This window comes from Anabrus simplex, chromosome 1 (genome assembly GCF_040414725.1).
Source record: "Anabrus simplex isolate iqAnaSimp1 chromosome 1, ASM4041472v1, whole genome shotgun sequence".
NCBI classification, from domain to species: domain Eukaryota; kingdom Metazoa; phylum Arthropoda; class Insecta; order Orthoptera; family Tettigoniidae; genus Anabrus; species Anabrus simplex.
Window position 1 is genome coordinate 1026374768 of NC_090265.1, and position 16854 is coordinate 1026391621.

At 37.7% G+C, this 16854-nt stretch overlaps 1 protein-coding gene across 1 annotated transcript in view; it reads right to left on the reverse strand.

Moving 5' to 3' along the window:
• The window catches only part of LOC136857856 (uncharacterized), a 162252-nt gene that overhangs the window by 111507 nt on the left and 33891 nt on the right, over positions 1–16854 (reverse strand). Inside the window, exons 4-6 of the mRNA XM_068225178.1 lie at positions 8299–8461; positions 7827–8026; positions 6273–6485 (exon numbers count right to left, since the gene is read on the reverse strand). Of these exons, the coding sequence (XP_068081279.1) occupies positions 6273–6485; positions 7827–8026; positions 8299–8461 (576 nt within the window). The remainder of the gene's footprint in view (positions 1–6272; positions 6486–7826; positions 8027–8298; positions 8462–16854) is intronic.

The window sequence follows — 16854 nt, forward strand, 5'->3', positions numbered from 1 at the left end:
CGTACAAAAAGACCTAAAACAATGAGGCAATGTAACCAACAAGATAATCATCCTCTTAGTCCGGGGTTATAATGGAAAGAATAAGCATATGAAATTACTAAAAATAATAACATCTCGCTGCCTTGAATTATGTAAGTGACATTTCATAGGGCAAATCTTCAGCCAATGGCAAAGTCCATTCGTGCCACCACCAGCCATGATTTAACATGAATTTCAAAGACAAATGACAACATATTTGAATAGTTGAAATGAAATGTCGTATGGCTTTTAGTGCCGGGATATCCCAGGACGGGTTCGGCTCGCCAAGGTGCAGGTCTTTCTATTTGACTCCCGTAGGCGACCTGCGCGTCGTGATGATGATGATGATGAAATGATGTGAATATAACACATACACCCTGACCCGTGCAGTAGGAATTAACCAATTAAGGTAAAAATCCCCGACCCGGCCGGGAATCGAACCCGGGACCCTCTGAACCGAAGGCCTGTACACTGACCGTTCAGCCAGCGAGTCGGACATTTGAATAGTTGAGAGGTAGCGATCCAGTAATTACGGATCTCAACACTGCAAAGCATAGATTGCGCCAATTATGATTTATAATGAATAAGAAAGACAATAATAACCTGTTGAAATGGTTCAGAGCTAGCGGTATAATAATTACAGATCTCGTCACTGTAAAGAGTAGACTACGCTGTTGTCACTCTTGGAATTCATACGACCCAAATAATGGAAACAGAATTATATATATATATATATATATATAAGTGAAGCAGTAGCATTTGTAAGTGGTACAGATCTGACGGTAACGTAGAACTCGACACAGTAAGGTGTATATTGTGCTAATATCAACAGGACTTAAGGTGCTTGATCACAGTCCAATTGGTTTACCAATAGTCAGACCTAACCTATCCAGACCAATGGTTTTGTCACTAGCCTGACCGAACTAATCCAGACCAGTGATTTTATCACTAGCCCGACCTAACCTATCGAGACCAATGGTTTTTATCACTAGCCGGACCTAACCTATCCAGATCAATGGTTTTGTCACTAGCTGGACCTAACCTATCCAGACCAATGGTTTTGTCACTAGCCGGACCTAACCTATCCAGATCAATGGTTTTGTCACTAGCCGGACCTAACCTATCCAGTCAAATGATTTTCTGACTACCCGGGCCTCTGAAAAGTAACAGTAATTGTCCAGGATAGACGAATGCTGAAAAATTATTTCATACACACACGTGAACAAAGTATAACGTGCATAGGAGGAGGAAAGGAAGGAAGGAATATTTATATAATTATTTATATTTATATACGTGGAAAGCATCTAAAGAATAATTCGTTGCCTCCAAAATCGGTACTTCTGACATAGCAACCTCCGTACGGAAAGAGATCCATGTTGAACAATACCTTGTTGATTACCATAGTAACGGAGAAATTATTTATGAGCGTAGCAACTAACCAAGAATAAATTAAACAGCCCGACCAAAGTTGGCACTAGGAACTAAGTGAAGTTGGTACCAGGAACTAATTAGGTCACATCAATTGATACTAGTCGCCAAGAACTCACATCCCCAATAACAAATGAACATAACAGCGGCTCCTGCATTGGTGAGGGTTAGAAAAAGTTGTACAGTAGTTCACATTACACTTTATTTTGTGATGGAGATATTTCTTTGATGGCACCAAGTTATGTGATATATTTGACATAGTGAGTGGCATAATCTGCAAAAACATGTTTCGTTTGGTTCATGGAAATGAGTCTTTGCACAAACGTTTTGGAATTGTGGTTACTTTTCCAGAGAATAAATTGCTAGATTGTATTTTGTATTTTAAGTTCTATGCTATGCGTTTGTCCAGTGTATTTATTAAGAGATTCGATATAAAAATTGACTTAATTACGTTCAACCTTCTACTCATATATTTCATACAAGACTACCAAGATACCCGTGCTTCGCTACGGTATTATACTGAAATTTATAATTGCATGCTTATTGTTTTAGATATATAATCCGTCGAAATTCACGATCTGACTCGTTTTCTGTGAGAATCCACCAAAATTCCCGATCTGACTCGTTTTCTATTAGATTACGGCACGTTTCCTCCCATTTTTCAATCTTCCTTTCCAGGAATCGATTTCGTACTTCCCGGGCTAGGCTCAGGTATTCCTCCCGGTCAGTTGGGTCCGTAAATCTTTGCCATATTTTCCTATAATCATTTTAATATGTATAAAATCCTTCAGGAGATCCGGCGTGGTGTCATATTGGGTGCTTTGGCGGCACTGAACCCGCGGCCGGACTGCATTCTTAGTCATTACCAGTCCAGGAGTCGTTACCAGCGCGGTCCGCACATTTGACGACGGTCCGGAACATTATTATTATTATTATTATTACTATTATGTGTTGCTGGAATGGCTGATGACAGGAAAAACCGGAGTATCCGGAGAAAAACCTGTCCCGCCTCCGCTTTTTCCAGCACGAATGTCACATGGAGTGACCGGGATTTGAACCACGGAACCCAGCTGTGAGAGGCCGGTGCGCTGCCGCCTGAGCAACGGAGGATACTTATAAATACATTAAGAACAGTAAAATCAATAGGTCTCACCTCCATCTACACTCCACCGCCGTTAAGTTTATTTACCGCCAACCCCCCCCCCCAAAAAAAATAAAAGAAGGCTTGTTTCTTTATGTTTAAAGGAGATTCCAAACACCAATGTTCACGTCTATTGCCTTCAGTTTTGAAATATAAATATCCCCATAAAAATAATTTACTTTTTACTTCATTTCACACTACTTCCCTCCCCCCCCAAGTGAATTTTCCAGCAAAAAATACTTGTTTCTTTAATAGTAAAAGATCTTCTAAATACCAATTATCACGACTCTAACTTCTTCAGTTTTATGTGTCCTCATGAAAGGAATTCAACTCCTTTACACTCCCACCCTCCAAGATGGTTTCCCCACCAAAACGGGTTTTTCTTTGTTTTTAAAGGAGATCGAAATACGAATTTTCACGTCTGTAACAACTTTAGTTTTTATTAGATGTATGCATTCTCATACAATTAAGTCAATTAAATTTTCAATTCTTTCACCCCCCCCCCCCCAATTGGATTTTCCGAGAATATGTCTTTCTTTACTTTTAAAGCAGATTGCACATATCAAATTTCACGTCTGTAACATCTTCATTTTTGAGATATCAGTAGCCTAATTAAAAGAATTCAACACCATTTTCAGTCACTTTTACCCACCCCCCACCACCCAAGTGGTATTTTCGAAAACTAAAAATAAACGATTCGTTATGTTTAATAGAGATAAAAAATACCATTTTTCACTTCTGTAACATGTTAAGTTTTTCTAGATATACTGTAAAAATTCTCATTTTAAAATTTCACCCCTTTTGAGTTCCCCTTAAGTGGAGTTTCCAAAAACAAATCACCTATGTTTCCTTACATTTACAGGAGATTCCAAACACCCACTTTTTACGTCTGTAACATTTTACGTTTCCAAGATATTCTGTAGATATAGTCTTTCAAAAAATTCACCCCAATTTGTCACTCCTGTTTAACCGCCATTAATTGTATTTTCCAAAAACTAAAAAATATGTGTTTCTTTATTTTTAAAGGAGGTCCCATATACCAATTTTCAGGTCTGTAATATCTTCAGGTTCTGAAATATAAGTAGCCTCATTAAAGGCATTCAACCCATTATTCACCCTTTTACACCCTTCCTATTGGGATTTTCCGAAAACAAAAGAATACGTGTTTCTTTATTTTTAAAGGAGATTCTAAATACCAGTTTTTACATCCATACACTTTAAAAGTTTTGAGATATAGATACACTCATTTTAAAAAATCACCCCCTTTTCACCCCCCTCCATTAATTGGATTTTCCAAAAACAAAAAAACACGTGTTTCTTTATTTTTAAAAGAGATCCCAAACACCAATTTTCAGGTCTGTAATATCTTCAGGTTCTGAGATATAAGTAGCCTCATTAAAGGCATTCAACCCCTTTTTCACCCCTTTTCACGATTCCTATTGCGATTTTCCGAAAACAAAAAAAATACGTGTTTCTTTATTTTTAATGAAGATTCTAAATACCAATTTTTACATCTGCAAACTTTAAAAGTTTCGAGATACACATTCACTCATTTTAAAAGTTCACCCCCTTTTCACCCTCCCATTAACTGGATTTTCCAAAAACAAAAAATACGTGTTTCTTTATTTTTAAAAGAGATCAAAAGTACCAATTTTCAGGTCTGTAATATCTTCAGTTTCTGAGATATAAGTACCGGTGTCCTGATTAAAGGCATTCAACCCATTTTTCCCCATTTTCACCCTTTTTCACCCCTCCTATTGGGATTTTCTGAAAACAAAAAATACGTTTTTCCTTATTTTTAAGGAAGATTCTAAATACCAATTTTTACATCTGTAAACTTTTAAAGTTTTGAGATATAGATACACTCATTTTAAAATTTCACCCCCTTTTTACCCCCTTAGCGCAGGAATATCCAAAAATCCTCTCTTAGCGAGCACCTACATCTTAATATGAATATAGCCCCAAAATTTCATTTCTTTATGTCCAGTAGTTTTGGCTCGGCGATGATGAATCAGTCAGTCAGTCAGTCAGTCAGTCAGTCAGGACAAGTTATTTTATATATATAGATTATGTCCAACATAATTTTATTATATCCTTGACGATTTAACAAGAGCCGTGGTGCTAATATTCGCACGTCCCTCAGTCGAGGCGTGTAGAATTGTATAACAAAAGATCGAAGTTAGTTTTGGTTTTATGGGTATAGACTTATGCTCTATTTAGCAGTTTCCTCTTCAAGGTACTAACAAATTCATGTCCTTTAATTGATGATTTATGGAATATTTAGTTTTTATTTTCGCTTGATCTCACCATTAGGATTTTTGTTATTTGATCTGATCACTCTACATTTAGATGGTATAATATTGCATCGAAATCAAACGATCCTTTTGCCAACAAAATTATAGGTTTTCAGCAGCATTACTTTTGGGATTAATTGTTCTCATTCAGTGCCATTACCTCTGCCCTCCGGTCAATAATAGTTTACGGCATACACCACAGAACAAGTCGCACTTCCCTTGCACTCACTGCATGGAACGTCATGAAAATGACAGTTTAGTTTTCAATGCCGACCAAGACCATTCGACATAATTTATAAAGAAACATACATTGCCAAAGTTCTAGGGGAGAAGTGTCACTAGTTCCAGGATAATTTATCTACACATGGAGGCACACATACTTAGCAATACGAATCGACGTTTACTGGACGCAGCTGAAGTGTAATGTATCGAGTAGAGTGTGATTTATGCAGAAACACTCCTTCCGGTGGACACAGCAAAGAAACCTAACTGTTGACGATTTATTGTTTATAAATTTAGTTATAGTTGGGGGCAAAACATGACGACTTCAGTTCCTGGAAGCGAGCTGAAAGCCAGTAGTAAATCACACTCTGCACCCTGCTGAGTTAACTAGTTCTAAGTGATCCTTGTTTGTTTTGGAGAGGCTGCCAAACCACTTTCTTCCTCATTCTCTGTAGTACTGTATTTACCCTTTCTTCAGGTAGAGTGCAGTAGCCGATTTGACAACTCTGGCTGCAGTATAGGTAGTAAATCCTTTAAGTCGCTAATGGACACAGAGCTGCCGCTGGAAAGTAGTGGTGTGAGGTGAGGCCGTTATGATTTGTCCCCAACTATATAAGTTACGTTGTGGAATTTTACGATCATAAGGGAAGGTGTATAATTGGAGAAATGTTGCATATGTCAAATGCGGTTTTAAAAGTTATATCACTATTCCAGTCTCCATAAAATAAAATTATAATTCCAAAATTTTGACGAATTGAGCTCTAAAAGAACTAAGAATTCTAAAATAAATCTAAAGAAATCTAAATTATTTTCAATTTAAGAAAGGTTTTGTTGTTTTACGTATAGAGTCTTCAGTATTTTCTAAGATATATTATAGGCCTACGTATTCTCTACAATATCTCAAAGGGGCCGATGACCTTCGATGTTAGGCTCCTTAAAACAACAAGCATCATCATCATCATCATCATCATCACAATGTCTCAAGACTTTGAACGAAACAAAACATCTGTGGATTTATTCTATATGAATACTTTTTCGCAATATAATACAGTTAACACAGATTCTCCAGTGCACAAAAATATTCTGTTCAACAGCTTGGAAACTGCTACGAGAACATCTATACTACTAGAAACATAAATGAACATAAATTATGTCAGCGTTGTACTCACTCTCATTGATGTAGATCGTTGTTGAACTGAAACTTTCCCAACTCTGGAACAGGAAGTAGAGAGAGCTACCATCTTCACTTCTGGACGAAATGGAAGTGGCAGTGTTGTGGTTCACTTCTCCCACAACCACGGGAATGATAATGTTTCCTCGGCTCTGAATCAATCTCGCTTCACCTGAACCATCAGTCGAGCTCTCAGTACCAGAAATGAGAACTGTAAAAAATATATATATATATATATATAAATACATGACATGACATAAAATATGTTTTTTCTTGCTAGTGGCTTTACGTCGCGCCGACACAAATAGGTCTTATGGCGACGATGGGATAGGAAAGGCCTAGCAGTTGGAAGGAAGTGGCCGTGGCCTTAATTAAGGTACAGCCCTAGCATTTGCCTGGCGTGAAAATGGGAAAACACGGAAAGCCATCTTCAGGGCTGCCGACAGGGGGATTCGAACCCACTATATCCCGGATGCAAGCTCACAGCCCTAACGGCACGGCCAACTCGCCCGGTCACGAAATATTTATCATTTCATTTGCGTACGATTTTTAAGATTTATACCACGTTTTCTCTTCTAATATAAACGTTGTATAGTGTAATTTAAGCCGTTTTTGACAGTGCTTGTGAGTAGCATGATGATGCATGAAGGACAATAACATGTGCCAAAAGAAGACGAGCACGGGGTAACAAAGTTTCGTTGAAATTAAGAAATAATGAATTATTTATCAGAATTTTAAACATGAGCGTCAGGTCGATATGGCACATCATGTCTGATAGAAACATTACTTAATATTTAGAAAAAGGTAATATAATACGGTTAGGTATAGAGCAAGGGTCGAATATGGCTTTCAAGCCTAGCAGATTACGGAAAATCTAAGTTGCTCTTCTTATTTGAATATAAAACTATCATCATAGTTTAAGATTGTATGGAGGGATGCTGAAATTAAGAGTATAAAATTATGATCATTGAATTAAGAGAAAGTAATAACAGAAATTTTTATTGAGCCTGAAATACATAGGACTCACCAGTTCTTAACGTAACTGAAAAACGGGGTGTTATTTCAGCGTCATAGGTTTATTTCTTTGCTTTTAAAATAACACGACCTTCTATTCTTAAACATAAAATCCGCTACTCATTGTGTAAAAGTAATCAACATTTACGGAAGACCGTTCCCAATTTGTCAGTACCAAATACGTACACTGCTTGGGTTTAAATTTTAAGTGCAAAATTCGCAAGGTTGTACATGAGTGCTTAAATTTTTACAAATAATAAATGTAAAATTATTTTAGATTAGAGTTAATTACATTACAACTTCCAAAACCAATGTTGTCGTTGTCCAGCCCATAGACTGGTTTGATATATCTTTCTCTGTAATTTCCTGAAATCACTGCATTTCAGGTCACCCTGAAATATCATCTACTTTACCCCCACAAACTACTCTCCTATTCTCAGGATGCCGAACTTTTTTCCACTCGAGTAATTATATTATTCCTACAATGAGGACCATAAAAGTACCATCATAACTGACGGTGGTGTACTATGTTGCTTACCAATTAAAGTGCACCGTCCAGTGCGCAGTATGTCTAAGGAAGCGCTGTCAAGAACATTAGCCATGTCACTTCCGTCTCTGTCAGAATAGTGGACATCATCCACTCTTTGAATAAATTCAGAACTTCCATATTCCGTTAAAGGTATGGCGACGTCAGCAATGTCGTTGTAAGTTGTTACTCCAAAGTAGGAAATCCTGGAGCTGTAACAAAACAGTTGATTTTGACACTAAAATGGATATAAGTGTTTAGAATAATTCAGTATATATTTCGGACAATAGTGTTCATGAAAATATTATAATAATGATGATCCGTTCCAAACAAGTTATTTACTTATCTCTTTAGAGAAATTGTTCTCAATATACAAACAGATGAAGTTCGTACTGGATGAAATAATAGTAAAAGTTTTATATATACATATATGTACGTATGTGTGTATTATGTATGCATGTTTCAAAAGGCAAAGGATACTCACAAGAGAACCTCAGTGATGGCTTTGATGAAATTCAACTCCATGCCATAGAACGTGGCTTCTCCAACATTCTGAGAAGAGTCAACGATGAAGAGCACTTGTTCGTAGTTTACTTCGGTATAGTTCAAAATGCTCAGAAGTTCATCACTGATTCCTTCAACACCAGCTAGGGAAGAAGTTGTTTAATATTATTATTTACTTACTGTCAGATTCAATATAATTTATAGTGAATTAGGTAATTACGTGTAGTTATCGAGTTTTGTTGTGATAAATCTAATAACATTCAAGGAGATGAACGAGTGAAACTTAGAAATTGTCCAATCAAAGACTTGTTGCACTGCAAAGCTTGATTATGCACTGAGAGGCACTATTAGACAGAATATATTCTGGATCACTACATTTACAATATAGTTAAAAAATAATTTACAGTAATGACTGAAAATTATTGCCTTGCAAGTCGATACTACCACTGAATTGCGTTCATTAAATTCACTTTCGCACAAAATATATTTAAAATTGCTTATCAGTCCATTATGTACTGTACCATTCCACATTCTCTACAATATCGAGAGGAGGACTCAGTGAATTGAGACAAATCACTAGCTGTTAATTATTCTCAAGCTACATCTAATTTAGAACAATTTTGAGTGAATAGATAAATAAGTACTGTATAGTTATTAAATGTTAGGGATTCCGAAACACAATATCAAGTATGATAATGTACAAGATAGAAAACGTAAACAAGAACATATTGCACTTGATACGGTTTCTCGTCTTTGTCTTTCCTTTCAATTCAATGGCCACCCGCGATATTTTCCGTGAACTCAGTTTTTAACAATGTCATCACGATCTGCATTTTGTTTGCAATCAAAACTGTATACTCGTTTCAATGGCTCGGTTCAATGTCTGTCCGCAACTCAGAACTCACGACTTCCTGCGATAAGCCACCGATTTTAGTAGCTTTCCCGCCCCAAAGACTCTGGACAGCCTCGCGAGTAAGGGAAGAATGTAACCCGACTATAAAAAGGTTGTTTCAGAATTCAGTGTGGTAATCTCTTATCAAGAGTAATTTTCATTTAGTCACTGGCCAATAACCTAGAAGTTAAGTCACTTCAAATAATAATAATAATAATAATAATAATAATAATAATAATAATAATAATAATAATAATAATAATAATAATAATAATAATAATAATAATAATAATAATAATAATAATAATAAATAATAAATCGGTTGCAAATTTCGAACCTGTGAATGACAGATTGTCTATACTCACAATTAAATGCGCGAACAAAACCTACGCCCTAGTTAACGCACATGCTCCTACAAACGATAAGAACAAGTCTGATCCAGACGAAGCTGATAATTTCTGGGACCTACTCGATGAAAAATTAAACAAAATCCCCAAACACCATGTCAAGCTTCCGTTGGGTGACTTCAATGCTCAACTAGGTTGTGTAGTAACCCCTCAATGGGGGTATATGCATATGTGAATATATTTATTCATAAATCCAGCCAAGGGAAATCCAAAGTATTGGCGACACCGAGTACTTACAAACAGTAGGGAATAAATTTACGCGATGAGAAAAATGCCAAATTGAGAATTGAGGCCGTGGTAAAAGGGCTTCTCCTAATAAACATTCCAGAGTAAGCGCAGATAGCGCAGTGGAAACTATGCTAGATAATTTTCAAAAAATATTAAAAGAAAACGGCAGGAGAAATAAGGGACATGACAGGTGAAAATTAGATGAGAAACCAAGATAAAAATTTGGAAATATATATATATTAGAAAAATCAAATCAAACTTTTACAATATTAGAAGAATAGAAGTCAGTACAAATACGGAATTTTCCCAACCAGAAATAATACAAATAGTTACATCAAGAGTAAAATATTCAAGAAAATGGAAGCAAATAAAAGAAGGGGCCAGGAGAGGAAAGGGATGGACAAAAAGGGGATGAATACAGTTTAAAGAAAAATGTTGAACAACGAGAATAAGAAAGAATGTTCGCAGTTACCAGATTGAAGTATACCAACATGAAGTCTACTAAGCAAAGTCTAATGTCATGTGAAAGTTGCCACCTCTTCAATTAACACCCGAAATAGGCACAAATAAAGATTGTCCTACTGGCTTAAGTCACTGTATACAATAATGAAACAGTCTCCAAGTGTACCAAAACATACATGGTGAAGCATTAACCACAAGTGTGTATAGGAGTCGCAGAGTTGCGGATATACCACACGCACATTTTGAAAGCAAACAGTCACAGGATAGTCAATAGAGGCTTTGAAATTGAAAATGCAAGTAAAATCTCGGCCTGGAAATGCACTGCTCCCAGTCAAAATTTGCAAATAAAATAGCTCCAAATGCAACACAGCATTATTTACAATAAGGACATTTTTAGTTTGTCATACCTCATCTTGAACCAAGTAGTTCTGCCCAAAAATGGAGAGTCCAGGGCACATGTCGCTAAAGACGGAGATGATGTTAAAGGTTCCTCCCTCCACACAGGCCAAAGTCCATCTCAACACATTCAGAGGAAGGCCGGGTATTTATAGTGTGGAATAATGAGACATATGTCTGGAATATTCCAGAAGTTAGTGGAGGATGCGTGACAAAGCGGACGATGTCACATGACGTCAGGCAGCGAAAGGGAGGTTAGTTTATCGTCGGTCGGAAAGGTGGATAAGGCAGAGTTCGTGCAAGGTATGATGTGTGCAAATCCACATAAGTATGTAAATTCCAGTTGAAGAGAAAATGCGGTGTGTATCCAGATGAAGGTAAGTCCATATTAATTGTAGAAAAAGGTTATGTGCGTGGCGAGGTTGATAACAGTAGTTGCCGGTGAGGTGAAGAGTCCGTTACATCATCCGCCAGGCACCAGAAAAAAATCCAAAGGATTTTTTTTTTTTGTAGTTGTTGAAGCAGCTGGAGATAAATGAAGACGGCTGGTGGAAGACGAGAAGCGGAAGATACAGTTGAATGGCGACGGCGAGGCGGCCCCAGGAACAGCAATGGAGGGCCCTTCCATGAGCTGGAGCGGGGGTCGATAGCAGCCGCAACGGTATATCAAAGAGAAAAAATACTGCAAAACAAAACAAGAGGCGGCAGAAAAATGTCCAAACACAATAAACATGCCTAAATAGAGAAAGAGAAAATACAAAAAGGTAGAGGAGGAAAGGAAACAAGAAAAGGGCTAACGCGTTAGCAAAGGGAAAAGGGTAAGGAGAAAAGGGTAGTGATGAATTAACATAGAAATATAAATATAAATATCACAAATGACAAGAAAATTTAAAGAATTTAAGAACAATTACAAAAGAGAAAAATAAAATGGTTGGGAAGTTGTATGTACACTCCCATTACAACCTGTGCCAATTGGCTGGGAGGGAGACTGGAGAAACCTGTGTGGAGGGAGAAAAAAAAGGAAATTCCATAAAGGGAAAGAAAAGAATGGGGGGATGAGGCAGACAAACAAAGAAAAGGAAAGGAACAAAAAAAAATAAATAACACTGGGAGCAATAGACATTACCAGACCAGATGGAGAATAGAGAGAAAAAAAAAAGCAGAAAGAAGAGGAGGTAATAACAAGAAAAGAAAAACACAGGGCAAAAGAAAAGAAAATCAAGATATGAAAGTTTTCAAGAATGAAAGCGCTTGAGCTGAATTAGATGAAGTTTTTTAGTATCAAACAAATCAGTAGTAGATTGCAAATATACAGTGACAGGAGTAGGGAAAGACAAAATACGGTATGGTCCAAGCCATCGAGGAGCAAGTTTGGCAGAAGTGGCATTAATTGCCGAGCTGTGTGGATGATTAGCAACGAGGACTAAATCACCAATTTTAAAAGTGGATGGCTTATGACGAGCATTATAAGCTTTTTTGTGGACCTGTTGAGCTTTTAACAATTGATCAAAGGCGTCTTTCCAGAGTGATGAAGAGGATGGCTGATCAGAAGATTCAAGGAGGTTGTGCAGATCCCAGGTTAGAGAAAGAGGAGTTTGAAGATCACGACCAAGAAAAAGCTTAGCCGGAGTCTGAGCAGTAGAACTATTGATACTAGAATTAAAGGCTAACGCCAAAGAAGAAAGATGAGAATCCCAGTCTTTCTGGAAAGAACTATGAAATATAGATAAAGCAACTTTGAGATTACGGTGATACCTTTCCACGGTGTTGGACTGAGGGTGGTAGGGAGAAGTCAAGATACGTTTGATACCCAGCTGAAAGCACATATTGAAAAAAACACTTGAAGTAAAAATAGAAGCATTATCAGAAACGATATTAGCAGGCAAACCGGTAATAGGAAAGATTTGTTCAGTGAGTAAATTAATGATGATCTTAGTAGAGAATTTCCGTAAGGGTCGAAGGACTAGAAATTTTGAGAAGGCATCCAACAAGGTAAAAATGTACAAGTTGCCACGAGAAGAACGAACTATGGGTCCAACTAGATCAATGAAAAAGGTTTGGGCAGGATGAGTGGGTGGCAGGGCAGAATGAAGACCAGCAGACTTTATGTTTAAAGGTTTAGATGTTTGACACAATTCACAAGTTTGAACAAAAGTGCGAATAGATTTGCGCATTTGAGGCCAAAAGAAAAGAGAGGCAATACGGTTGTACGTTTTAGTGATGCCTAGATGCCTGCCCACAGGGGAGGAATGATAATATTGTAAAATCATGGGTTGAAGAGCCTGAGGAAGCACCACTTTAGGAGAAGCTTTCTTAGTGGGTTTGTAAACCAAGAGATCTTTAAAAATAGTAAAGGGACCCTGATAAGAGGGATCAGAGATGGATTGTTTGAGTTGGATGCAGAACTGATCGGTGAGCTGATGCGACTGACAGGATTGAAAGGAAAGAGGAAAATCTGTTAACGAAAGAACCGCATGAATGGAGGAAGATGAAGGCATCATAGAAAGATTCGGGGGTAAATCGTCAGTAGTACTTGACTGAGGAGTGGAAGTGTCAAATAAGCGACTAAGAGCGTCAGCTACAGAATTCTCAGTGCTAGAAATAAATTTAAGGGAAAACTTAAATCTGGACAATCGCATGAGCCAACGGCCAGTTCTACCAATTTTAGGTGCGTTATGTAACAACCATGAGAGAGCCTGATTATCTGTCTTGACAAGAAATTCTTTATGTTCCAAATACTCTGCAAAGTGTTCAATGGAATTTAATAAAGCCAAGGCTTCACGCTCGAAGATAGAATATTTTCTCTCAGTAGGAGAAAGAAGTCGACTGAAATAGGCGATAGGTAGAGGAACATCATTAACAACCTGAGTTAGAACACCAGCAACAGCAAGATTGGAAGCATCAGTATGTATTTCAAAAGGTAGGGAGAAATCAGGAAATTGAAGAATGGGAGCATGCATCAAAAGAGACTTAAGCTGAAGAAAGGCGTCCTGTTGAGATTGAGTCCAAATGAAAGGGACGTTTTTACGTTTCAGATAATTGAGAGGCTCAGCAATGTGAGAAAAGTTAGGAATGAACCGGTGGTAGAAAGAAACCATGCCTAAAAAGGTGCGTGTTTGTTTGAGATTTTTGGGAGGTGGAATATTAGAGATAGCCGAAGTACGTTCGGGATCGACAGCTACTCCCTGAGATGACACAATGTGACCTAAGAACTTTATAGAAGTTTGAGCTAGAGAAATTTTAGAGGGGTTAACTGTCAGACCAATAGAACGTAGCCTGGAAAGAACTTGGTGTAGATGCGACATGTGGGACTCAAAATCTGGGCTAAAGATTAAAAGGTCATCAATATAAGGATAGAGAAATTTGTTCTTGAAATCTGAGAATAAGGAATCCACTAATCTCTGCATGATTTGTGACCCCAAGTTCAATCCAAAAGGAACTTTTGTGAACTGAAAGAGGCCATTTGGGGTGATGAAAGCAGTAAGGCGACTGCTCCGAGAGTCCAAGGGGATTTGGTAGTAAGCAGAATTGAGATCTAAAAGAGAAAAATATTTAGCTTTAGAAAAAAAGTGGAAAGCGTTTTGCATTTTAGGAATAGGATAGGAGTCATAGAGGATTTTGGAGTTTAATTTACGGTAATCAACTACCAGGCGCGAAGAACCATCAGGCTTGTCGACAAGAAAGGCCGGAGAGGCATAATTGGAAGAAGATGGGACAATGGTACCATCCAGAAGCATTTTGTCAATAATATCATCCATTTTGGCCATCCGAGGAGGGCTAAGATGGTAAGGAGACGAACGAACAGGTGTTTCATCAAGTAAATCAATGTGAGCCTGATAATTAACAACGGAGCCTAAAGTATCTGTGATAACATCGGCAAATTCAGATTTCAAGGCCTCAATTGCATCTAGTTGGGGAGCAGTGGCATAAATATGCTGATGACTGAATACATGGTTCATAGGGAAATCGAGGGGGTCTACCAAAGGGATTTGAACATGCGGATTGAAAAAGAAAGAGATAGAGGCCATAGCAGTATTATAAATAAGGCCAGTATGAGCAAAAAAATCATATCCCAGAATAACAGGAAGTGAACAATTATTAACCACTTGAAATTCAAACGGCCAAGAAAATTGGGAAATTTTAACATTAAGTTTTAGGTGACCCATGATTTCAAGAGTGTGCTGAGATATGGAAAGACATCTGATGGTAGAAGGGCGCAATTGAAGATGCGGATGCGTTTGTAAAAGTTGCTGAAAAAAGGAGAAACTGATGAGGGAAATTGCAGAACCTGAGTCTAAGAAGGCTAAGAAGGGAATGTTATGTAACTGTACAAGAGTATACGACTGTGATTTAGTAGCAGGCGAGAAAGTTGAGGAAACATAAGGCAGATTTTGCCCAAGAGGTCGTGAGCTGCCTACTGACGACGGGAATTGAAGTTTCCCAAGGTAGAATTGGAACAATTTCGTGCGAGGTGCCCCATAGCCTGACACCGATAACAGCGAAGGCGAGAAATATCACTCTGAGAAGGTGAACGAGTGGTAGAAGGCATGCGAGTTGTTGATGTGTTAAACTGGGGAGGTGGGGTAGACGAATAATAAGAAAAATTGCTACGGGTATTTAGAATATCTAGTTGAGCAATGTGGTAAAGCTGAGGAATAGTAGTGGGTGGCGTAAAGGGATTGATGATTTGGCGGAAAGCTGGAGAGGCATAAAATCGAATAAGAGAAATAATTTCCTGGGGATGTTGAGCAATAGCTAACACATCAGAATAGCCAATAATGGAGTCAAGATAATCGTAAGCTGATTCCTCTGGACGTTGATGACGTCTGATATATTTGTTACTCAGCTGTTGTCTAATTTCATAAGGCAGAAAATAAGTATGTAAAACCGAGCAAAAATGAGCCCAATCATGAGAAGACTTCATATACTGGAGCCAAAAATTACTAAGATGACCAGAGGTTTTTGGATAAAGCAACGAAAGCAATTGGGAAAATGGAGCCAAGTCCGTCTGTAGAAATTTGCGAACTAAAAAAAGCCACTGTGTCAAAGTATCGGGATCAGTTGACTGAATGAGGGGTACCTGATCGAGACATTTAGTCAAAATATGGAAATTAAGTGGTTGATGTGAAGAAGGGGTGTGATGATATGGAGATTCATAAAAATATTGCTGAGAAGGGGATGGTGGTGGAGTGCGCAAATCGGGAGAATAATGCTGTGCTGGTTGAGTTTTATGGGGAGAAGGCGGAGGTGCTTGATTAAGTGGAAGTTTGGATTCGGCAGTAAAAAGAGAAAGATCAGGATAGAGAGGGGTGTTAGGTTGAGGCGGGGTTGGTAAAGGTTCAGAGGATGAACTAGAAGAAACAGTAGTAGTAAGAGTACTAGACGTGGAAGTAAGATCAGAATTACAAGGGAGAAAAGGATTATAAGACATATTAGTAAAAGGATTTGGATCCGAAAAATTGAAATGGGGATCAAACGAAATGTCTGAAGTGTCTGAAGTATAAGGAGAAAAATTATCAGAAAAATAAGCCATGTTGAAAGAGATGACAAAAAGAAAAGCAAAGTCTAGCGAGGAAAACCACTAAACCTCAGAAGAAAGAAACAAAAGAACTAAGGCAGTAACAGGGTGAAGATTTAGAGTGGTAGTAAACTGCGACTTTATACTCTGCTACCATGTGTAAAACCCCTCAATGGGGGTATATGCATATGTGAATATATTTATTCATAAATCCAGCCAAGAGAAATCCAAAGTATTGGCGACACCGAGTACTTACAAACAGTAGGGAATAAATTTACGCGATGAGAAAAATGCCAAATTGAGAATTGAGGCCGTGGTAAAAGGGCTTCTCCTAATAAACATTCCAGAGTAAGCGCAGATAGCGCAGTGGAAACTATGCTAGATAATTTTCAAAAAATATTAAAAGAAAACGGCAGGAGAAATAAGGGACATGACAGGTGAAAATTAGATGAGAAACCAAGATAAAAATTTGGAAATATATATATATTAGAAAAATCAAATCAAACTTTTACAATATTAGAAGAATAGAAGTCAGTACAAATACGGAATTTTCCCAACCAGAAATAATACAAATAGTTACATCAAGAGTAAAATATTCAAGAAAATGGAAGCAAATAAAAGAAGGGGCCAGGA